The 24,735-nt window shown below is 45.8% G+C and overlaps 3 protein-coding genes across 3 annotated transcripts; 1 reads left to right on the top strand and 2 right to left on the bottom strand.

Annotated features, from left to right (window-relative positions):
• Positions 1-1,094: 1,094 nt before the first annotated feature.
• Positions 1,095-4,124, top strand: LOC133899193 (peroxidase 55-like). The gene is made up of 3 exons (XM_062340162.1): positions 1,095-1,583; positions 3,006-3,197; positions 3,297-4,124. Exons 1-3 carry the CDS (start codon positions 1,362-1,364, stop codon positions 3,870-3,872), a joined length of 990 nt encoding a protein of 329 aa, XP_062196146.1. The 5' UTR covers positions 1,095-1,361; the 3' UTR covers positions 3,873-4,124.
• Positions 4,125-6,042: 1,918 nt separating this feature from the next.
• Positions 6,043-8,218, bottom strand: LOC133899192 (plant-specific TFIIB-related protein PTF2-like). The gene has a single exon (XM_062340161.1). It carries the CDS (start codon positions 8,104-8,106, stop codon positions 6,388-6,390), a length of 1,719 nt encoding a protein of 572 aa, XP_062196145.1. The 5' UTR covers positions 8,107-8,218; the 3' UTR covers positions 6,043-6,387.
• Positions 8,219-18,160: 9,942 nt separating this feature from the next.
• On the bottom strand, positions 18,161-23,867 carry LOC133898961 (protein NUCLEAR FUSION DEFECTIVE 4-like). The gene is made up of 3 exons (XM_062339800.1): positions 23,061-23,867; positions 19,769-20,706; positions 18,161-19,137 (listed from the first exon to the last, which is right to left on the bottom strand). Exons 1-3 carry the CDS (start codon positions 23,394-23,396, stop codon positions 18,624-18,626), a joined length of 1,788 nt encoding a protein of 595 aa, XP_062195784.1. The 5' UTR covers positions 23,397-23,867; the 3' UTR covers positions 18,161-18,623.
• Positions 23,868-24,735: the final 868 nt, after the last annotated feature.

The raw sequence follows: 24,735 nt of genomic DNA, 5'->3' as shown, positions 1-24,735 counted from the left end.
TAGAGATCTATTTATGTCTGAGATGGTAGGATGTATTATAACTTATAATAGTTATGATATGTTTGGTAGAGTTTTAATTCTAATTTTTTTTATAGTTATCTATTTTTAATTTAGAAATTCGTAGAGTTGAAATTATAGATACACTGGAAGTGTTTAGATGCGCTTTTATTTTTATTTTAATTTAAAAATAAAAACTTAAATAATTTTATCTTAACTGAAGCACTATCAAACGAGGTCTTACTCGATCAGCTGCTCCTGCCCAGCTTTTGGAAAAAAAAAACTTCAGGCTTCGAGCTCCTACAAGACACATAATCCACAAACACATGAGCTGATTTCAAGTAAGAATTTGTACTGGAGTAGCAGCCAAATGTGTGACGCATGCGATGGCGTCCGTTGGGCCGGCAATTCATCCGGGATCGAAGCCCCAAGTAAGCATCCCCGGACTGCGCCCCACGAAGCACACGCGTGCTTGCACACAGTTTGGAATTCTCTGCAAGTTTGACAATACCAACAATACAATTCCTCGCGATCAAGTATAGCAACAATCTGTTTGAATCTAGCTACTGAGACCTAGCAATCAACCCGTTTAAAATGGGAAAAAGCAATTAAAAAAACAGGGATTTGCTTCTAACAAGAAATGTTCAAAACCACAAGAGACCTCAAACAAAAATGTGAAAAAAAATAGCCCAACCCTACCAAACCAATCCACATATAACTCGATATTTTAAAGCTTCCAAGAGTTCATTTTTGTTTCAAAAAACAATGTTTTATATCGACAAGTACCTCGTAGAAAACACACACACCTGATTTGATGCTCAACTTCTACGTAACTAAGAGGTTGTTTAGTCCACTGCCAAACATTGCCACAACAAGGTCAGGCAAATTGTGGCGTGCCATAAAAAGTGCGGTGAAGAAAATAGTGCCACAAGTGTTGCAAATGTTGGGACCAAACTAACTATATGGCATATGGGGAATATGACTAAAAAAATTTGACAGGCTAGAATTATAACAGTGGACCAAACAACTTAAAAAACTTTGGCTTAAAATGTAGCGTAGCAAAGCCTGACAACGAACTAAACATGCCCTAACTTATAGCTCTTTACTTTCGCCAGAGAAAAAACTTCTAGCTTTTTGAGAAGCTAGTCTCGAAGTTGCAGTTGGTGCTAACAGAAGTAAACCATGGTTCCAATTTCCGATTCAGCTTTGTAAGCTAAGCCGGCCAAAACGCCCACCAATCATCGCACTCACCGCTATAAAACCTTCCTCTCACCTCTCCCCCGACCATTTCATCCTCCCCGTTTCTCCCCTCCTCCTCCATCCCTCCGCTCCCTACATCACCACAGGCCCCGGCAGCAAGAGCCATGGAGAAACGGAGAAGATGCTTGCCATTAATGGTGGCGGCGGCGTTCTTGATGTCCACAGTGTCGTCGCCCGGCGTGGCGGCGCTGTCGCCGGACTACTACAAGGACAGCTGCCCCGACCTGGAGTCGATCGTGCTGTACGAGGTGACCAAGAAGAAGAACGAGACGGTGGTCACCATCCCGGCGACGCTCAGGCTCGTCTTCCACGACTGCATGGTTGGGGTGAGAACAATGCTTGCATCACTATCACGCTAGCTGTTTCCATCTTTGCTTGTGCCAGACCCAACCGTGATTCCCGCCTTAATCCTTGCCGTGAGATGCACAATGCATTCGATTTAGCTGCATTCGTTTTCTTTCTCTCTGTTAAGCTATGATCCGTTCTTGTAGGGTATCAGCTTTGCTCTGACCAATCTCACCCCGTTCCCTCACCTTGCTCTGTTTTGGAACCATTTTCCCATTTCCTTTCTTCAAGAAGCCATTCTGGCACCATCAAGCTGCAAGTTGCAAGCTCCTTTTCAGCTCGATAACATAGGCTGTCTCTGCACAATGCATCCATCCACTCATCCTGTTCGTCGGTTCATTTTTCAGTACACTTCATGTGCTAAAAAGAAATGGCTGTCTTGAGATGGTAGCAATAGAAAACCTGGTTCCTCTGCACCAAAAGCCACGGGCAGTTAGCTGGAGTTGTTTAGTGGGAGCTGGGAGGGAACAACTCGATTGCATCGCGTGGTCGCCGGTTGCGGCAGCGCTGCATGTGACAACGCGACTTTTTATCAACCTCGCCGATTATTCAAATGCAGCCATGTCGGAACTCGCTGGTATTCTACAGGATGACAGCTCAAATTTCGGCACGAAAAGCATCTCCGCATTGGGTTGTGGAGAAACGGGTTATCTCCTCTGTTTATCATCTTTATCCGATATCCATCCGTTCTTTGATTCCGTTGTATAACTTATAATTTATTTATTTATTTATCTAACACGAATCTCAACGTAAATAAATAATCTTGATAGTATATACGTCTGCAAGGTCTAATAAAAATTTTCCTTCCTTCCCTTGTTACGAGCATGGAATCCCTAGAGCTCACCGAGCGTTAATCTAATTTAAACCTCAGAAATCCCATTAAAAATGCAGCATATATTTATACGAAACTTCAGCTGGTTTGAAGCACCATTCAGCTATAGCTTGTTGGCTCTTGTTTTAGAAAGTACAGTATTAAAAAAAAAACAAAAACATTGCCACCAATCAGTAACTCATTCGCAGCAAGTTCTACATTTTTAAAGAGCACTCATGCAGCTGGCATCTCATTCTAATCTTTTACTTTTCATTTTCCTTTTGGGTTGACCCACACATCGGGTGCTGCGTTAGTTCACGTCGAGCACCAGTTGTATATTGTACTCACATAAACAACCAAGTAAATTTCCCACTAAACTTTGTAATGGTAAAATACTTCTTCAATCGCAAATATTGGCCGTTTTGGACATTAACAAATAGCAAGGCTTTCAAAAAATAATTTCAACCATCAATTTCTGATGAAAATATACTTGTAAAACCTAGAGAAAATATAATATTACAAAGCACACTTTTTGACACAACTACTTTTTAGTGCTACATGTTCTCATCGAAGTGACCCACTCGAATCACAGGGTTGTGACGCCTCAGTCCTAATAGCGTCCCCCAACGACGATGCCGAGAAGGACGCGTCCGACAACATGTCCCTCGCCGGCGATGGCTTTGACACCGTCAACCGAGTCAAGGCTGCCGTCGAGAAAAAGTGCCCCGGCGTGGTCTCCTGCGCCGACATCATCGCGCTCGCTGCCAGAGACGTCGTCTACCTGGTAAGCACCGCCTTTCTGCCTACCCCCCTTCACTTCGCCGTCCCGAGCTTTTGAATCCTGAGTCCTGACAACGTCGTCCGGCGCCTCGATTGGTGGCAGTCGCACGGCCCCCACTGGAGCGTCGAGCTCGGCCGGCTCGACGGCCTCGTCTCCAGCGCCAGCGAGGTCAAGGGCAAGCTGCCCGACCCAGACATGCACGTCCAGGAGCTCGCCGCGTTGTTCCAGAAGAACGACCTGTCCATGGTCGACCTGGTCGCGCTCTCGGGAGCGCACACCGTCGGCTTTGCGCATTGTAGCCGCTTCACCGACAGGCTATACAGCTACAGCAGCAGCACGCCGACGGACCCGTCCTACAACCAGGACTACGCGGAGCAGCTCATGGAGGCGTGCCCGCGCAACGTCGGCCCGACCATCGCCGTCAACATGGACCCCATTAGCCCCATCGACTTTGACAACAAGTACTACTCCAACCTCGAAGATGGGCTGGGGCTCTTCACCTCCGACCAGGTGCTGTACACCGACGAGGCGACACAGGGGATAGTGAAGCAGTTCGCAGCGAATCAGACGGCCTTCTTCGATGCTTTCGTCAGCTCCATGATCAAGCTGGGGAGGGTAGGTGTGAAGACCGGAGAAGATGGAGAGATCAGAAGAGTCTGCACTGCCTTCAACCACTAGAGGGCTGCAGCAGCAATTGTAATTCAGATTATCTGATGCTGTTTGGAGTTGAGATACATCCTTTTGCATACAGTTGCCAAAAGTTGAAGGTGTTCTTTCATCCTTTTTTTTATTACTTTTTTGTGCTTATTATTTTTTGGGTGCATTTTTGTACAGACTGAAGAGTGTAATACCATGGACAACTTGAGAATTCTTACTTGAAAAGGTTAATCTGATGATAGGGCTAATAAAGGGAAAGATATTTTGGTTTATGATCCAGTTTGTACAAATGCACGGTTGCCACATGATCATCTGTGCTTTTTTTTTTTTTTTTTTGAAAGAAAGATCATCTGCAGTATAAGATCAAAATAAAGTGCAGTTCAAAAGAACTAGACTTTGATTAACTGATTGAGCAATTTCAAGACCTTCAGTACATACCAAAAGGAAAAGAAAGAAGATATGAGCATGTTTATCAAGTAAAACATATGCTAAGGCACATCATTTATGGATTTTCTGGCCTTTGGAGAAGTTCTATAACTACTGACCTGAAAGAGCTCGCAAGGTTGGAGTATTTCTCCATCCATCTCACTTACGAGTCCTAAATAGCAAGTCAACTCCGTCATCACAATGAGAGCAACAGAAATTAAATCTGTGGGAGTAGAAGAAACACAAGTAAATGCTTGCTTCAATTAAAATAGAAGATCAAGTGATCAACAACTGTGTCTGAGATCGGCAGTTACCTTTAATCTGCCGTTGCCTTTGATTCCTGTTTGCAGATTCCACACTGTTGAGGTGTAGTTAACTTCATGTGCGATTAACAACTGCACGTGGAGTCCAATTCAAAGCAGCCGCCTGATGAGCCTCATTACAAGTAGAAGGTGCAACTGAAACCTGGAGGTAACAACCAGAACTGATTTCCGAAGAGCCTGCAGAAACAGCTGCATCATCAATTACCCAAGGTAAAGGTCCTCACCTTCTCCGAAGGTGCGTCACAACTTCTCCCAGAACAAAAATTATCAGACACACTACGCGTTCCTCTTCAGTGGACTGCACATAACCTGAAGAGCCTCTTTCCTTCTCTGGTTCTCTTCTCCCTCTCTGCTTTACTTTTTAGAGTAAATTTTATAAAACTACAACTATTTACATCTAACTATCATAAAACTACAACTTTTTGAATGAGTTTCACAAAACTACAACTATTTATATCTAACTATCACAAAACTACAACTTTTAGAACGAGTTTTACAAAACTATAAGTATTTATACTCCTACTAACACAAAACTATATTTTTTATACAAAACTACATTTTTTGTATTTCACAAAACTACAACTATTTTACGCAAAATAGTTGTAGTTTTGTGCAAAAAATATAGTTTTGTGTTACTAAGGGCACAAGTACTTGTAGTTTTGTGAAGTTCGTTTCAAAAGTTGTAATTTTGTGATAGTTATATGTAAATAGTTGTAGTTTTGTAAAATTTACTCTACTTTTTAATACATCTGATGGATAATGGGTTTACTAAACCAACTGACAAGTAAACAAACAGGAATAAAGGTAAAAGGATGTTGTATGGATTCATTCTTAGCGGTAGAACTGTATAATAGCTGCTGCTTAAAATTCCAATCTCACATGCAGGAAGATGACTACACCGAGAACACACATCGAAATGCCCCCCTGACTACGCATGGGCATTATCTCTAGACAACTATCACAAGTCCAAAGAAAAAGATACATTTGTACAGTATACTGTGTGGGCTCCTCACTCTAGAAACTCCAGTCATAAAACCCTAGAATAGCAACTGAAGAAGAAAACATTTCAGTTGAGTAGGCAGTCAGTCATTCAGAGCCCAACCTTCAACAAGACACAAGGACTACAGAACAAGGTAGACAACATATAAAAAGAGAGAAGTACCAGACCTGACTTTGCATGATCAGACACCAAATGGTCCTTTCATCCAAATATCTATCATCAACAGCAATTTGAGTCGCATATAATTTACATAAGTGTGAAACTGATGTCCAAACTCAAATGCACAACCATTACCTCCAAGAAAAAGGACATCCTAAACCACTTCCAACTAACATGCCATTTGAACACTTTCTTCAGAAATGCACATTGCCCCAAGTCACATTTCATTTTGTGGCAGCTGACGCGATATGATCATAATCAGTACAATAAAACTTTATGAATGTGAATCTAACAAAGTATATCATTCAATAAGCTGTTTAGCAATGTACAAAATAACACATTTCCTAGTCATCTAAGCAATCAAAATTGCTAGGGTTCATAGCATTCCTCTGTTGAACTTTTCTGATTGTTTTAGCAGGGAATAACAAAAAAGAATCCATGTGTGTTATAATTTCTCGATCACAATATGTTCTTTCCACAATTAGCTTGATTGAACTCCACAAAATTGCACTCAGAGTGAACTTTATCTATCACATAAAATGCAGAACTTTAGAAAAATAAGAACCTATGTCCAGTAAGAAAGATTGCGATCATATACTGAAGACTTGAGACACTGCATCGCCAATTTTCATCTTCTTCCACTTACTGCACAGAATACATGCAACTCCAACAATCTTCTGTACTGGCCTTGTTCGATCTCTGCCTCATTTGCACCATGTAATAGCAGGAGCTCGATAATGCAATCTTCCCAATCAACACCGTCACAGGAACCTCTTTTCCGTCTCTTCCTCCTGCCATCTGGACCATCTGGCATCTCTGCCATATTGTCACTGAGCATGATACGATCTCTGTCATCCATCCTCTTCTTTCCTCGTTTCTTCCTGGCCGATTTCTGTGCTGGACAGACCTCTTCATTTCTCAGAATGGGATGTGAATGATTTGCATTTGCTGGAAGAGCAGGAGCCTTCCTAATCGCATCAATTCGCTGCTTAGCATCTTCAATCCGTACTCTCCTCTGCCTCTGCAACTCCATTCCAGCAGTAAACGAGGGTGGAGGTGGATCATAGCCAATGTCAATATCCACCACCTCCTCAGGCGTCATGTCCTTTTTCCAACCATCGTCCATTGAATCCATCCATGGTTCCAGCTCCAGCCCTCCTCTCCACTGCTTCCTCTTGTTAGCACCTTTACCAACCTGCCCAAGTTCCTGTAGCTGAGCAAGCCTCTTCAAGACATTTTGGTAAGCATCTGATAGGCACTTCTCCGAGATCTTCTTATCCTCCATTTCCTTCCCCTCCTGCCCAGAATTCTCGAAATCAAAATTGTCGGCACCCAAGGGAACAATCTGGAGGTACTTCGACTCGTCGTCATCCACAGATGAGTACGCCTGCACAATGCCGGCCATGTCCGGAGCGAAGCTCTCAAGGAACTGTTCCGACGGGTCGGATTGTGACCGCATCTCCATGAGCCGGAGCAGCACAGGTGCGTTCAGGAGCAGGTTTTTGGCATTGACGTCGGCACCCCACGGCAGCAACTGCCGCGCGACATGCACCAGCGCATCAACGAGCTCCTTGTATCTACGGAGGCTGGTCCTCGGTCCCGCCGAGATGTCCCGGGCAATTTCTTCCACAGAGAGAGAGGTGACCCCCTTTACCTCAGCAGACAAAGCGACCAACCCGGCAACGAGGGGCAGTGGGTACCGCCCGGTGGTGAGCGACCACTTGGAGGCGCAGCGAAGGAGGAATTGGGCTTGGGTGAGAATCGCCTCCGTCTTCTCGCCAGCGGCGTCGCAGAGCGAGGGCGAGAGGCGCACCGCACGATCGAGCGCGGCAGCGTAGTCGAAGCACGGGAGGGGCGGGAGGGAGAGCTGGGCGGCGACGCGGGAGACGAGGTCGGCGAGGGAGGGCGCGGGGCAGGACGCGGCGGCGGCGGCCTCGGCGAGGGAGAGCGGGAGGCGGTGGGACCGCGCGACGAGCAGGGAGCATGCGGCGGCGAGGGCGGGGAGAAAGGCGCTGCCCGGGGTGGCGAGGTTTCCGTCGGTGGCGGACTTGGCCATGCGGAGGGCCTCCTCGGCGCGGGCCGGCGAGAGGCCGAGGCGGGCGGCGATGGAGGTGATGACCGCGGAGGCGCCGGCGAGCTTCTGGTCCCGGTAGGCGGAGTCGGAGTGGTGGCGGACGAGCGAGGAGACGCGGAGGTCGAGGCCGCCCGCGTCGTTGAAGGTGGCCTGGTGGACGAACTCCGCGGCGCCGGCGTCGTGGACGAGGCCGCAGGAGGTGCAGACGAACGCGCCCGAGTCCGGGTCGGACACCACCGGGCCCTCGCCGCACGACCTGCACGTGGAGCTCATCGCGCGAGAGGTCGGCGGCGCGGCGGTGGGGGACCGGCGGCGGCTTGCGGCGGAAGGAAAGGAGTAGGGATTCGATTCGAAGCGGCGATCTGTTACGAAATTATGGGGCTAAAGTGGCATTTTATGAGCGTACCGCGCACTAGGATATAGCATTGGAAATCGTAGAATTTTTACATTTTTTACTTTTTAAAAACATATGCTACAAATAAACCCATGTAAAAATAAGTCATGTCGTCTTGAAAATTTGCAATATACAAACAACGTGTTTGAATTCATGCTACCTTGCTCGTACTATGATTAAATATTTAAATGGAGGACTGTGTTATCAGGATCTGTCTCCTCATTATATAATAACTAATTAGTAAAATGTATTAGTGGTCTTTAAATTTATCAAGTTAGGTTATTTAGGTCTATAGACTCTTAAACTACAGATTTAGGTCATTAAGAGTTTATTTGGTTCTGTTTTTGAACTTATCAAGTTGGATTATTTAGGTCTACAGACTCTTAAACTGCAGAGTTGGATCATTAAGAGTATGTTAGGTTCTTTGCCATACTTTCTCTGACAGTTGTTAGGTTAGTTGCTACAGTTTTAAAGTGTCATAGTTTTTAACCTTTGACTCTACTATTATAGACTAATTTATTTGCTAAACTTTGCCAACAGATTTTGTCAAAGATATGGTAATTGATATTAGTGAACAAAACATGTCCTAATATTGTTAACTCGTGTATCACAGGCCCATAACCCTTCACACCCCTCTGGTACAGATATGGCATGCCACCAGGCGCATATCGGGTGCCAAAATTTTTAAAATCAGAATAAATCATGAAACTAGGAAAAATAAAATAAAAATCAGAAAAAATCAAGGAAAATAGGAAAAACAATTTTTTTTAAAAAAATCATAAAAATAGAAAAAGACAGGAAAACGAAAAATCAGAATTTTTCTTTAAAAAAATCAGAAAAAATAGAAAAAAATCAGAAAATTTGAAAAAAAAATCATGATGCATGAATATGTCACATGCTAGAAAGAATAAAAATTTAAAGAGTATGTAGGACGTGTTGTATATGGTCTAGTGATATATTACACTATACTGACAGTTAGTAATAGATATGCTAGTAATTCCTAATTTTTTAAAATATAAATAGTATGTTGTAGTATGTACAACATTAAATAATATAGATATATATGCTAGAAAGAATAAAAAATTTAAAGAGTATACATGACGTGTTGCATGTGGTCCAATGGCATATTACATTATACTGCCAGTTAAAAATAGACTCACTTGTTGGTTCCTTCATAAAAGTAAAATGTGTTATATAATATGACATATTGCATTATTTAATGATGTACATACTGATTTAAAAAAATTAGGAATTTCTAGCACGTCTATTACTAACATTCAGTATAGCGTAATATGTCACTAGACCACATGCAACACGTCATATGTACTTTTTAAATTTTTATTCTTTCTAGCATGTGACATATTCATGCATTCTTTTTTTTCTTTTTTTAAATCTTTTTTCTATTTCACTGATTTTTCTAATATTTTTATTTTTCCTATTTTTTCTGATTTATTTGATTTTTTTTCTTATTTTTCTTATTTTTTCTATTATTTTTTATTTTAAAATTCTTTCCTATTATTTTTCCTTTACCCATCATTACGGCGAGTGACTAGCTATTATTTATGTTTAATTAAAATTGTATGCTAAAAATTGCTCAAAATAAATAAATATGATGCTTACTGATATGCTTAAGCAATTTGGGCTGTCACATGGAATGCGGCCACTCGTCGTAATGATGGGTATAGGTAAAAATGATTAGCTAGACCCGCGGTGAGCTTCTCCGAGCTCCCCTCTTGCTTTAGCGTGCGTCATTTTGGGCTTAGTCTGTGGATGGCGCGCTCCTCCTCGCGCGATTTTGCGCCGCCGATCGTGTGTGCTCGTCGCCGACTGAGCCACCGCCGGGCTGGTCAGCCACTTGGAGCGCTATTGGATTTGCATGCTCGCGTAGATACTCTAAATGTACTCAATCGGGTCGATTGTGCCATACTCTAGCCGCCAGCGTGTTGAATCGAGCCGCCGACGTGTTGTCATCATTGTGCTCCACCGCTCGTCATTTTTCGGCCATTGCCGTCGACCACGTGTGTCTCAGTCGGGTCCGTCGTGCCGTGCTGATGCTTTGGCTGCTTTCCCCGGTCCCCGCCGCCACGCCATTTGCCGTCGGCGAGGCTGGCAGAGCCAGCTGTCGCCTCTGGGGCACTGTGCTGCTAGGCCTCGGGTCGATTTTGACCTGAGTCAAACACCCGGGCCCACTGTCAACCGTTGAGGCTAGAGTCCCCCCCGGTGTAAAATGGATTTCAGGCATTTAAATATATGGTAAATTTAGAAATCGCGAAATCGATTATTTGTTCAAGTATTATTTCGGCAGAAACTTGTAAAATGCATAGGCAATTAAATATTACTCCAAAAATTATCCAATTTTATTGGGTTTGTATGAGCATAATATACATGTTAAAATACTAGGAGCTATGAAATATGTATTCAAATTTTATGGGTTAATAAAATATGTTTGAGCTTCATTAATCCATAATTAAATATTGGTAACTCCAAAATTGATGAAATCAATTTTGCAAATCTTATTAATTGATTCCTTGCTCATTAAAAATAATCACCCTCATGTTAAGTATAAATTAATTTTCTAATTAGGTCTAAGCTTTCTGTTAAGCTTAATTAATCAGGAAATGATTAAATGCTTAGCATCAATACAAACTAGGAAATCTTTGAGGCCTTCAAACTCATGACCTGGAAACATTGCATCTTCAATGTTGTCATATATTGTGGAGCATCCTTCATTGCACGGCATTCATGATCATCATTGCATGCGTTTTTCAGTAGTGAACGAAGGTCCGTAGCGTGACGCGAGAGCGATCGAGGACAACGCCAACCTTACGCATTTCTATGAGTTCTGTGCGGGAAGTATCGGGTAAACTCCGAAGCAGTAATGCAAGCATCTAAGCATACTGCACCCTTTGTTCAAATTGAACAGAGTCTAAATTGATAAATTATGTTTTATGTATGTTTGCATGTGTTGAGTCTAGTGTCGGGCTAATATGGGTAGAACCTATGTTGATGCATTGTCTCTACTTTGACTTATTGATGATTGTAGCCTTGATGATATAGTTGGTGTCTAGCTTCTAGAATTACTCGAAATGCTTAGAAATACTTAGGTCCTCGGTAGAAGCCGAGCGACGGTGCTATCGTTGTTTGCGAGCCTAGGGCTTAATCACTTAACACAAATACAAAGATGAGGTTGAGAGAGAGAGATCGTGATATTTGCCTCCTTCTTCCTGGCCGGTCTCGTGCCATCCTTCTCCGAGTTCTTCACTATCGTCGTTTCCTTCTATGACGTCCATCACCTTCACCTCAACCCCAACTCCATTATCATGCTGAGCGTTTTTGCTCACATGTGCGAGAACCTAATCGGGGTCGAGTCGTGCCTCGATCTCTTCAGGTACTTCTACACGGTCACCGGGAGCTACAGGTTTCGTCTCCTGACGGTCTCACCAACTCATACCTCGAGATGGGTCTTAAGTCCTCATGGTTGGGCTAGAGGGAGGACTGATTCTACCTCAAGACCGAGGACACCATGGATAATATCCACGTGCCAAGCAGACCGACTCAGTACAACGAGGACTGGGAAACCACCCCACGCCCTCCACGGAGCTGTTGGTCCTCGTGGCCCGGGTCAAGAACCTCGTGAACACCAGGTTGACAGGAGCGAACGTCATCCGCGACTTCATCAAGCACCGACCGTGCCCTCTGCGAAGGAGAGAGCACCGACCTATTTGTACACCGGAAGGGATGACGTCACTCGGGAAAGCTCCATAGGTAACATCGCATCCATTTTCATGGTGTCTGCTTGTTGATCGTATGGTATTTTACGTATTCCCTTATCTCAGTGTTGGCTGACGATGTCGTTGACTAGCGGGTCAAACTCCTAATGGGGGCCGCTGCGAGGAAGAATGGACCTCCGCGAGACGCTTTTCCATTGTGCGATCTGTCGCCTTCGGAGAGGGCCCGCCGCATGGTATGCCTAGCTTTTTCTTAGACTTTTTGATCCCCGATCTTCCCATGGGTTATAATTTGTGTTACAGCAGGATCTTCCACTGGTCGACGTATTGCGTTCGGTGACTGCCAAGGCCACGACCGCAGAAATTAGCACAGCTGGTTGCGGAGGTGGCTAGACTGCCTAGAGCCAGACGGAGGCTATGGGTGGCAGTCTTGAGAGTGGCGCCGGCCAGTAGGGGCTGACCAGCGTCGCTTCGACCTGCCTCACCCCAACCAGGTGCCCACTGACCAGACATCCCTCGACCAAACCCCTTCTACCCAGATCAGGAGCGATTAGGCCACTGCAGACCAAGCGTCTGAGCTTAGGGGGAAAAGACCGGCGGGGGACTAGTCTGTCCTGGACGCGTCCAAGCGTGTTCGTGGGTCATCCGCAGGCCTGTCGTCCTCGAACAGCCGGTCCAACGGCTTCACGAGGACCAGGCTCGTGCTCACATCTTCGTATCCACGGTGAGTTCTCTAGTTGGTGTAGGATACACCGAGTTCGTATTCTTCTTTTGATTATGTGGTTTTGTTGTTATTGCAGGCCCTCGACCACTCCTACGGCCCCGGTCGTGACTCCCCTCTGGTGCCACAGCAGTGCATTCCGGTCCCTCCTCTAGTGTTGGCCTCAGCCCCGAGAGCACTAATCGTGACTCCTGTGTTGACAGAGCCAGTCGTGGAGCCCATTTCAGAATCCAACCTGCTCTCCGTGGTGGCCCGTTTCTCGGCCTCGATCCGCAAGTTGGTTACTGACAAGGAGGCGACGGCGAGTAGGTGTGCCGAGTTAGAGAGGCAGCTGGCTCAGGAGAAGGAGGTGAGGCTCGTGCTTCAGCAGAAGTACGGTGAGCTCCAGCACTAGAAAGCTGCGCCCTCCACCGAGAACCTCCAGCCCAAGGCGGATGAGCATACCATCCACGACCTTCTCCTGGACGCCTTTAAGGTATTGGCGGATCCCTTGGAGAACCTTGAGCTGGACATTCAGCCACAATCACGACCCACAACCCTATCCTGGGCACGCACCACCAAGGTTCCCTCGGAGAGGTTTTTTGAGCTCCTGGGTATCCTAGCGGTGAGAGCCGCAGATGACGTGGTGGAGGCAGTGAGGGAGACTGCAGGCTACGTCCTCTGGTGCTACCACAATCGTGACCCTAACTTCAATCCGAATGTCGTTCGGGAGGGAGTCGCGGCCACCAGACCTGAAGTTGAGGAGAAGCTGCAGCAGGAGTGCCAAGGGGCTGTAGATTTTGTAGAGTCTATTTTTAGGGTGGAGACCACCGAGCAGTAAGAACTGGCAGTAACTCTAGTTTTGTAATATATCTGGTTGATGCCTTTTTGTTTTCTGATAAGCTTGTGTCACCGTTGTGGTCGTAGAATCCATGACATGTCCGAACCTGGTGCTCACTTCGAGCCCCCAACCACACCCATAAATGAAGCACGGCTAGAGACGACCGGCCCCTCTGCTCGCAGCGTTCCCTCAAGCATGCTTACTGATAACTTCGACGACCAGCATACTCGGAAGGCGGTGGCTCAGTGTGAGTGGGGTTTTGCGGTCGAGCGAGCGAGTCTGCAGGGCGATCTCCAAGGTACGTTGGTCCGACCGTCTGAGCTACATGTAGTCTTCGTCTAGCTGAGTAAAATTTCATGAGCTGACTCCTGCATGGCTCTTGTCCTGTTTGTCGACTAGCTTGTCGGGAGGAGCTGCTTACAATACGATGGGACCTAGCGCAAATGACCAGGGAGAACGACTAGCAGCGAGAACAGTTCTACGATCGCCTCAACCACTTTTAGGATGAACTCCTTGCGACGCGGAGGGACCATGAGCAGATGCTCAAGGAGAACTATGAGCGGCGTGAAAAGTTCTACGATCGCCTTAGCCGGGCTTTTACCCCCTTCGACTTGTTGCTCTGGTCCGCCGACATTCAGGTTTGCCCGACACTAGAGAACAGTGTGACTAGTCATATTGACTGGTTTTTGGCGGCCTCCGAGGAGGCTCGTGATCTCAAGGACAGGCTTGGCATGACGGTGGGTTACCACTTGCTGGATGTTGGAGCCACCGACGCCTACCTTGCCTTGGCCTCTGCCCAGGAGCATTTTATAGACATTGACCTTATCCCGACAGTCTCTGAAGGCTTTGCGGATGCTACGAGGACCACAGAGGAGCTTTGAGGTCAGGCTGACCTATATCTACCTGTCGTTCATTCTCTTTTTTTGACTGTTCAGTTTGATCCCCTGTCACATATTTTTGGGTCACATATGTACTGATCAGAAAGTTAGTGTTAGCCCTCGTGTGTTGCCCAGGGGGTTACTTTGTAATGAGAGGACTTGTTATTTAAGCAAGTTTTTCTTGTGTTTGGGTAGCGAGTAGATTAGGAGTGCTTGCTATGCATGGGGGGATCACGTTGCACTGCTCGCGAGTTAGGTTCCACGTGCTCGCGATGACTTAACGCGTCAAGCCCTTCAGTGACAACCAGTGCCCGACCTGATTTGGGACCTGTGGTCGTTAGGGTGGCCCTTAGCATGACAAGCCCCTCGGTGGCGACCCGTGCTCGATCCGAATCAGGACCTATGGCCTTGTTGTCGCGATCCTACGAGCGTCTATACCTTTGACTTTGCGCGAGTGGCTTGTTTTTGTTCCATGGAGTAGTTGCTCGCGAGTTAGGTTCCTGTGCTCATGATGACTTTTGGTCTGACAAGTCCCTCGGTGGTGACCAACGCTCGACCCGGGTTGGGACCTGAGGCCTCGTGGTCGTTAGGCTAGCCCTTAGCACGATAAGCCCCTCAGTGGCGATCAGCACTCAATTCGAATTGGGACCCGTGGCCTTATGGTCTTGATCCCACGAGCGTCTATACCTTTGACTTTGCGTGAGTGGCCACATCTGGTTCTCACCCCATCAAGGTGAGCGTTCAGGTGGAAAAAACTTGGCTACCACAGAACCAAACATAGATTCTAATAGTTCTAGCCCCCGACCATCTGGTCCAACCAGGCGGTCAAGCCTTTGAAACTGAAAAACTTACAATTTAGTGGGAAATCATTTCTGTTCGTGAAATCATGCAAAATAGGGAGCCCAATTCTATAACTTTAAAAGACTTACAAGTCATGTTTCCACGCTCGTCCAGAAGACCCTGCAAAATAGGAAAACATGCTCATTTCTCGAGCAGTCTTACATATAGAACTGATGTTCCATGTGATTTGTGGCCGACCTCCGTGGCGAACTTGACCATGTCAGGTTGTGAACTATAGATCGCATTGGGGTTGTCCGCGACCAGTGTCCCTTCCGAACCCTGTGGTCGTGGAAACGCCTGGGGTTTCGTCGGCATTGGGCTGCTCGGATGTAGAGCACGTTCGCTAAACTCTTCGCTTGGGTTTGTATCACCCTCTCGCCACGCCACCTGGTCACTACCCGAGTAGTTGGCCATCGAAGGTGGTTGATAGGCGATCTCCGACTGGCGAATCGAATCTCGTGGTTCGTAGTTATTTGGTGCTTGGGTTGGTTAGTTGATATATCAGCCATAGTACAATCATAGCACGCATCATTTCATCAGCTCACAAGCATCGTGGAGGGCCGTGGGCTGAGAGAATCCTTACCGAAACATTTTTCCAATCAGAGAGCGGTATGAAGCGCGGCCACCGTTGATGCCTCCAAGGATGTTGGGAAACGTTGTGCTCCCCCCTTCCCGAGTGACTTATTTCAGTAAAAAGTCATTGCTCCTTCGGTGGTAAAGGTGTCCCTCTACTAAGGAGTATTTTTGCAAGCTTGCCGCATGACCTTTTCTGCTAACATATCATCGCTTGATTCTAAAGGTAGTCCGAGATCTGATCCATCCAGGCCGTACCCGAATCTAGCAGGGCGACCACATGATGGCCACCCGAGGTCGATGACACCGAAGGAGGCGTTGCCTTTGGTGCTCCATTTTCAAGCAGAGCATCCCTTCCATATTGGTCCAAGACCACAGTGGGTGGTCATGTGAATCTTTTTTTCAAAGACTCTGACCAAGATAGGTGTGCAAGAAGAGGCAAGATGAGCCAGCTCACCGGCCTAAGAAGTTATTCTTGCAAGGGACAGTGCTAGACTTTAAAGCCGATGAAACGCCGCTTTAGCTTTCTTACTTCAGAGCATCGTCGTTGGCTGGCCCAAGCACTGGCACCCAATATATACTTGGGTTACACACAGTAGCGAGTGCCTCATCGCTGGTTGGTGTATCAACCCTTGTACAGGCGTTGCTCGTATTCTAGTTAATAGGCCCTTATATTCCGCAATATCGTCTAATAATTAGAAAAAAAACATAACTGAACTATGTACCTGAGGTAGGGTCGAGCTCGTTCGAGCCTCACTCCCCTTATCATGAATGACCTATTGCCGTTTATGGTCATGTGCTCGTCCATCCCTGGTTTCAGACGCCCTTCTTGCCATACGACCCGTACCGTGTCCGCAACCTGTGGTCTTCTGATGTTCTGAACAAACTATTTCTTTTCCTCCGCAAAAAAGTGAATGTTCTTTCTTTCAGAAAAATTGAAGAGCAGAAAACCCTATTTTTGTCCTCTGGATGAACCTGCCCAAAGAGGGCCTATATCTGGTTAGCTTCAAGGGTACTTTTTTACCTGATTAGGGATCTTACCTTGCAGACGGCTCTGGGTCATTCCGTAAAAAGAGGGCAACGCACGGGACGATTGGCAAACCATCCCGGCACGGAGGGGGACTTTCCGGAAAGCCCTGTAGTTGCTGGGGCGATTTTCCCCCAAGGCACATAGCCTAGAGTCTATCGTCAGGACCTAGCAGCGTGAAGGTCTCTTCAGCCCCTGGGCTCATCTGGATCTTGCTTCATGGTGAACACCCCACGACAACCCGATTCCTTGGAGCCAAGCTCGTCGGTTGCGGTGGATCTAGCCATGGGTAGCCCAAACACACTACAGAAATTTACCAAAATGCGAAAAACGCGCCCCTACCTGGCACGCCAGATGTCGAGGGTTGCCCCTGATGGTGACACCGGGGTATACCTGATGACGGGCGCGTGATCTGTGACCTAGGGCTGTATGTTATAGCTACGTGCGTGTGATGAACTCAAGAACATCGAGGGCTATCTAGGTTCGGACTTCCCTGGGATAATAGCCCTACACCCTGTGTATTTTTTGGTATGAGTCTGAATAAACTAGATACACTTACCTTCTTTTCTGTGTCTCTATCCTTTTATATATCTGAGGGAGAGAGTACTTATATAGGAACCCAAGTTAGATCCAAACCTAGCTAATCCTTCTGACCTATACCCATCATTACGACGAGTAGCCGCATTTCATTTGCCATGTCGGTCTGCAGGGTCTGTGTCATCGCTCCCATGCCTGCGCCATCCTTATCGCCTGATCCGCCTGATCCCGTCCCCACGTGCCGTCTGCGCTCCTGCAAAACCTATTACCACACCTTGTCAGGCCGTCCCGTAGTATTTAATGCTACGGGACGGGACACGACAAGCCTATGCTGGCCACGCCTAGATCAACCCGGAAGGACGATCCGGGTAAGAAAAAACACTTGAGTGGAAAAATATGTAATGAAATTAGACTGATTAGGCGCATAGGATTTTCCTTTGAGACCTGGAGACTAGTCGGAGAAACTAGTCGCGTGGTCGCTGGCTGGACACGTCAGGGGACCATACTCGTGTCCAATCATAACGTGTAGAAAAGGCTGATGTTTGACCGTCATTGATCCCACTGCCAGAGAACCTTATTATTCTTTACACCAGCACGTATTATTATAATTTTGTTGTTACTAACAATTCAATCTATGAAAACTTAGTGGTCAAGGGTTAATCTTGGAGATAACACCGGGTCAAACGGCACATTATATTTTGAAACAAAGGGAGTATTAAAGATGCCGGGGTCAAGGGGTAAAGGATTCATTTATTCAATTTTCCTGATTCCAGACATGTGTTATATTTCGACTTTTCAACTGATCAGAAAAAAAAAAACTCCAGCTTATTACATAGATATACAAATTTTTCCAACTGAATACAGCAAAATTCCAGCTTATTACATAGATATACAAATTTTTCCAACTGAATACGGCAAAATTCGAGCAAAAGGCATAGTTCCACCATAAACTTTTATATACTTAACGATGTTTAACTTCCCATCTGCAGGCTGCAGCCACTGACTAGAATATTGCTTGAGAGCTTCCTCTGCGACTACAAATGCGCGTATCACGAGTACTTTGTAATGTAACAAAATATTTTAAACAGAAGGAAAACGCAAAACTCCTGTTCTGCTCTCCAGAGAACCTCTGCAGAACAAGGGAAGATTCAAGATCGACAGCAAACCTGTACATGGTATGGCGTGGCACCACATAGTAAACTCTGAACTGAACTATATTTCGATAACTCTGGAGCTATATATGATGCCCTCTGGCCCTTGAGGATTGACCTTTCATGTACGCGGTTTCCCGTATAGATTCGTGTACACAATCTTTGTCCGGTAGACCAAGATCAAGCTCAGGACAACGGCAATGATGCAGAACCCAGACATGATCAGGGACGAGAGGAAGAAACAAATGGCGCCCTCGCACTTCAATGCTGGAGCGACGTCGGAGACCATGCTAAGCAATCTGTCAGGCGTTGCCAGCAACGTCGAGTTGTGGTGTTGCTGAGCCTGCTTCGCAGCTTCAGCATCATAGATGCCGCTGGCAATGATGCCTGAGAATACGAGGGAGCCTGCTGGATTTGCGACTGTGAGGAAATTGTACAGTGCTCCAAAATTTTTCATACCAAATAGTTCAGAGGCAGCGGCTGGCACAATTGCCCAGTGGGCACCATAGCCAAGTCCGACAAGCAGTGTGCCGATGTACATTGTTCCAGGCCAAGCCATTGCAAAGGTGAAGTGCCCGATCGCCATCAGAACTTGAGCTGTAGCTAATGCAATTGCCCTTGGATATGCATAATCTCTGAAAAAATGTGAGAAGGAAATCATCAACAAACAGGAGAGAGAGAAAGTGAAGACATCCTATAGATGCTGGGTCTCCTTTTATGTGAAGTCCCTATGTTTGAGGTTGAGCAACTCAGTTACTATTTTGAGGTTGAACAACTCAGTTACTAATTTAGATATTGCAGGTTTAGTTCATATAGGCAAGTAAATAAAAAACTTAATCAGATCAGTTTAGTATAGTAGTTCTCTGCAGTAATATTTTGCTCTGTTTGTTAACCCAGGCACTTAATCTTCTGAGTATATGTTTTCATTTCCTTTTCTTCTCTACTTTACATTTTCCCAGGGTGACCTACAAATTTTGTCGTTCTTAGCAACCAGATCTGCTACCAGTCTGAAAATCTATGTCATGCAGGAAACTTTAAATGAAAATATGATAGGAACAAACACTAAGTATATCTAAGAAAAACATCGGTTGGCATGGAACTGATGGAAGGTAAACTGGTCAGGATTTACGTTAACTTTATGCTGCAGCAAAGCATTTGACCGTTATTAATTCATGATTGCAGAATGCTTCATGAATACGAACTAAACAAAATACTAATCTGATGGCACAAGAAGTACTTTCCAGCAAAGATGCGCCACAATCTTACTTGACAATAATCTCTGAGAAATACCCTCCACCAACACGTCCAAGGAAGTTCCAAATGCTAATCATCGACACAAAAATGTGGGTTTCCTCATAACCCAATGACTGGCTCATTTGCCCAAGATTATCAATGACAGTGAGACCTGACCCTGAGCCCAACAAAAGGGAGAAAAATAGAAGCCAAAAATCAGCCTTGATCAGTGCCTGCATTAGTGTGAAATCCTCTCCTCGTCGAGGACCTTTCCTCCTTTTAACCCTGACAGCGCCAACAGCAGCTGCCTGGAATAGCTTTGCCTGCAATTCTGCAATCCTCTTTTGCCTCTCTGAAGCTGGAAGTAGATCAATTTCCTTCGGCTTTTCATCCTCCACCTCACTGAGTATAACCTCATGTTGCTCCTCAGACATTGTGGATGCACTTGCCTCTTCTTTCCGAGGTGATGGCAACAGTAGTTCATAAATACTCTCATCGTTGTCCGAAAAGAAGCTGAGTAGCACTGGGATAACTATTGGAACTAGCAAGAGGAAGATTAATATGATGGTAAGCAAGACAATAACTGAGTGACTCAAGTTGACAAGGTCTTCAAGTAACATGATGCCCATCAAATAAGCTGCCAACAGCAAGCAGACGCTGTATACAAACGTAAAACTTGTGCCATCCGAAGGCCGTACTTGTCTGTGGCCTCCAACTGGTCTGACAATGAACATTAAAGCTATAACTACCATCGTTGGGCCAACTGCAACCATGAAGATGAGTGCAGCATGATCAGGCGAGTGTATCATGGCATAAATCTGCGTTAGGATTGCGCCACTTAAACCAGCAAATCCCTTGAGGATACCAACAATTGGTCCACGGCTCTTGGGGAAGTTCTGAACACATGAGACGAGTGCAGCAGTATTGAAGTATGTCTCACCATTATTACCAATAAAGATTAGAATGCACATCTGTGGAAAGTCAGGAAACTTTTAGCATGAAAGTTAACATAAGAATAATTGAAGAAATACAAAAAGGCAAGAAAAAATCATGTAGAAGACAATTATGAAAGGATCAAAGGTTACAAAAAAAAAAAAAAAATGAACTGAGACTTGGGAACCTGCACCAGGACGCACTTTAGCAATTTGTGTGTTATCTGTTATGATATTCAAATGCAAAACTGAATTGGGGGACTTGGGATCCTGCATCAGGACGTACTTCAGCAATTTGGGTGTTATGTTGATACTGTGGAGGGGCTGGGCAAAGATCCAGTAGGTTCATCATCATAGTTTTTGCTTAGGGTGTCTTGTGAGAGATCAGGGGACCAAATCCCACAAAATCCATGATAGTTAGCGAGACACCATTAGCCACAAGACATGGGTGCCATACCCACCAGTTGGACTATCCACCAGTTTGCAACTAACTCATGCACGCTAGCGAAAAATGCATATAGTGTAGACATCATCTTTTCACTTATTTATTTGCAAAAAAAAAAGGCAACTCAATAGCAGATCGTATTTGTTATACCAGTAATAATCCACAATGAAGCTTTGGCTTAAAATACATAATGGAAAAGAAGAATCTCCAGAGGTGATAACAAGGGTGCACATTCATCAACAGGTGGTATGTTTTCTTTTAATATATCATAAAGCAGAAAGTAAAGAAATAGTTGTTGAAGACAATGACAATAAGGACGCACGCTCATCAATAGGCGGTATGTTATATTTGAAAATATCATACATCAGAAAGAAAATAAAATAATTGTTGAAGACAATGAAAAAGTCAGAGTTGTTTCTGAACTGAACTTTTAGCATCTTTTATGAGAGTATGCAAAACAAGAAAGAAAGAAAAAGCATCGATTTTCAGTATTTTAGATTAGCAGTTTTCAGCCCAAAAGTGACAGAAACTAAATGTTATGCTTTTCCTACAAGACAAATATTATTGGTCTCCACATGCTAAAGTATCTGAGGAAATAAAAGAATTTGTTTGATTTAAAAAAGAAAGAAAGAACATCAACTATTGTCCTCATAGACAGTAAGGGTACTAATCTTGTGCTTTAACTGAACGGCTCTTATCTTGCTTGAAAAGTAAAAGAACATTTGATATTGCAAAGCATTAGCCTGATCCTGATCTTAGAAACTTCTCACGTACAAATTACAGAGCAACATCTACCAGAACATCACACCAAGATTTAGATCTTTAAGATGTGACATTCTTTCTTAACAACTACCGACCCATCAGATGTCATTTCACTTATTTATGCACAAAAGAGTAATCGATCCTGTTGCAGCTGTATTTGATATTCAAATAATAATCCAGACAGATGTTTTAGTTTGTACATTGCTTAATGGAGTAGGAAAAGATATTGAGGCTAAAACACTTGGTATGTACAACCTGGACTTCAGAGTGTTTTTCAGAGATTAGATAATGGCGTATAACAAAACGCACATGGAAAGAGGAAAGCGACAACTAACACGTCAGGAGAAGTACACCTCAGTCAACAAGAAAACGTATTTAATAGGTCGTATATTAAAATATTCTTATGCATGTGCCACAACAAAAGGAAAAGAAAGGTTATTTGTTTGAGCCAATGAAACTTCGAGAAGTTTAGGATTTTAGATGAACAGAGATTCATTTCCACAGTGACTGTACACTGTGCTTTATTGAGACAAGTAACAGAAAGTGTTCAAGTCCAACTGCAGCACTATGCCGAAACAAGGAATTTGCTGTCTTTTCTAATCTTAACTGAAAGAATCCAACTGTGACTCTCCATCCTCGACAGCAGGCATGTGGTATTTTATATTTGTTAAGAAGAAAATCAAATCAGGCTGCGTGTTTGACGCATCTTTGTTTCAAATGACCAGAACACTCAATCTTGTGGTTAGTAATAAAATCGTACGCTATTTGAAGAAAGAACATTTGGCACGGGAAATGACTGGTTTCCCTAATCCCAACCTTAGAAACTCCATTCGTACCAAAACAGTAGAAGTGTATTAAACATCCTGCCACGCCATGCTATGAAACTGAAACCTCAACAACGACTGCATATGAAAGGCCAAAATTTCAACATGCATTCCACACAAACCATCGTGCACGCTTCAATCAACGAAAGTCACGGGCGGATGAGCCGATTGCTAGAGAAATTTAAGCATTTGAAAAGCATGCAATAAACTGTAGCACGGCGGCTGTAAGTGCAAGAGGACAGCTGAGCTGAGCGCGACCGTGCAACCAACCAATGCAGCCGTAGAGAGGAAAACGAAACGGAAGCATCGGAGATGGGGAGGGAAGAAAATACTAGTGACCAGAGAGAGGCGACGGATCTCACCGCCCAGAGTGGGGGCACGGGGACGCGGCGCGTGACGGCGAGCCAGACCCAGCCGTAGCCGACGAGGTTCTGCGCGGCGCCGACGAGGAGCGCGGCCCAGAGCGGGAGCACGGCGCAGAGCGTGCCCGCGAGGAACCCCACGCTGTCGCCGAGGTCCTTGGCGACGCCGAGCCCCGCCACCTGGCGCTGGTTGTACCCGAGCGAGGCCTTGATCACCGGCGAGAGGCTGCCGAAGAGGTACCCGACGCCCGCGCACGACTGCATCCACATCGCCGCCACGAACACCAGCCACCGGTTCCGCAGGAACCCCCGCACCCGTCTCCCCACCTCCACCATTGCGCCGCCTGCCTCCTCCACCCACAACCAAGGAATCCGTCGGCAAAAGCGCGCGCGGATTCAAACCGAAGCGACGGATTGGGGTTTGGGGGGCGAGGAGTCCAACCGACGAGCGGCTGCCAACTGCCGGAATCGAGATCTCAAGGATCGCTGCGGATTGGTGCGTGGTTCCGGAAGCGGTCGCTCCGGGCTCCGGCTGGCCTTGCGTATTGATGGCTGATAAGCACGTGTGCCCCAGTGTCGCGCATACAAGATGGTGACCGGGGCCGGGGCCGAGCAGAGCGGGTCGGGAAAAATCGCGGGATTTGTGCTCGGCTTCCTTTTCGTCCTCGCGTTTTGGGCGGTCGGGGTCGCGTGGTAGCTTAGGCCGGCCGCCGTGGCCGATGGCGACGCGGCCACAGGAGGCGGCAAGGCAACAAACGCGGGCTTTGACGCGCGACTGTGCGGAGCATTTTTCTCCGGCGCGCGCTTGATTTGACAGGCGCGGCTACAGCAGCAGCGCATGTCGTGTGCGCGGTACAGCCAAGCCACAGAGCGCAACGGGTTGAGGTGAAGACGAACGAGGTGTGAGACGATGGCGCTCGGCGACCGCCGAGACGTGTTGCGGTGTGACGCCACAACCACAGGGAAGGGACCAAGCCAGAGTGTTTGCCTTGTCTAAAAATAAATATATATTTTTATCTTAGCCTATGAGTGAAGTTTCATTCGAGTTTTACTCTGTAGTCTAGCTCGATAGATGTAGTATTTGCATCTGTTTATGTAGACGGACTGTTGGTTCAAAAATATGGATCTTCGCGTCAACACACCTCGTGTGCAATCCGCAGCGCCACATGTAGAACGTACAACAACGGGGTAACTATTACGCTTTCGCGACAACGAGCAACCGATTTACGAGCAAACCAACAAACGATAACTAACCCAGAAAGCAGCACTTGAGAAGCTTATTCTGGCACTGCAGCGACGGATCTTCATCAGCAAATCGTACTCGGGAGGGACCTCGTCAGGGTACGGTCGGCCGGCGGCTTGCCCTAGGTTGTGGAGATCAAGGGTGGCAACAGTAGGAGGAAGAACTCACGTGCTACATCTAGGAACCCACACCTTCTTCTTGCAATTAATCACACCAAGTATATGCTTTCGATTAGTCACAGCAACTGCCTTTTCACTTTCTTGCTTTGAACCTGGACTGGAACCCATGCATTTGGTTACATCATTTACCATTGAGCTGCTGGATCTTTTCTTTTTGCTAAGCTTGACATCAATAATTTTTCTTCTATATATTGTCTTTCCTCGTTGCATGCTAATGCTGGAGCCCGAACCAAATGTGTGTATGGCTTGATTA

Source organism: Phragmites australis, chromosome 18, assembly GCF_958298935.1.
Source record: "Phragmites australis chromosome 18, lpPhrAust1.1, whole genome shotgun sequence".
In the NCBI taxonomy this organism is placed as follows: Eukaryota; Viridiplantae; Streptophyta; class Magnoliopsida; order Poales; family Poaceae; genus Phragmites; species Phragmites australis.
The sequence above is the reverse complement of the archived record's forward strand: the minus strand, read 5'-3'. Positions and strand labels throughout refer to the sequence as shown.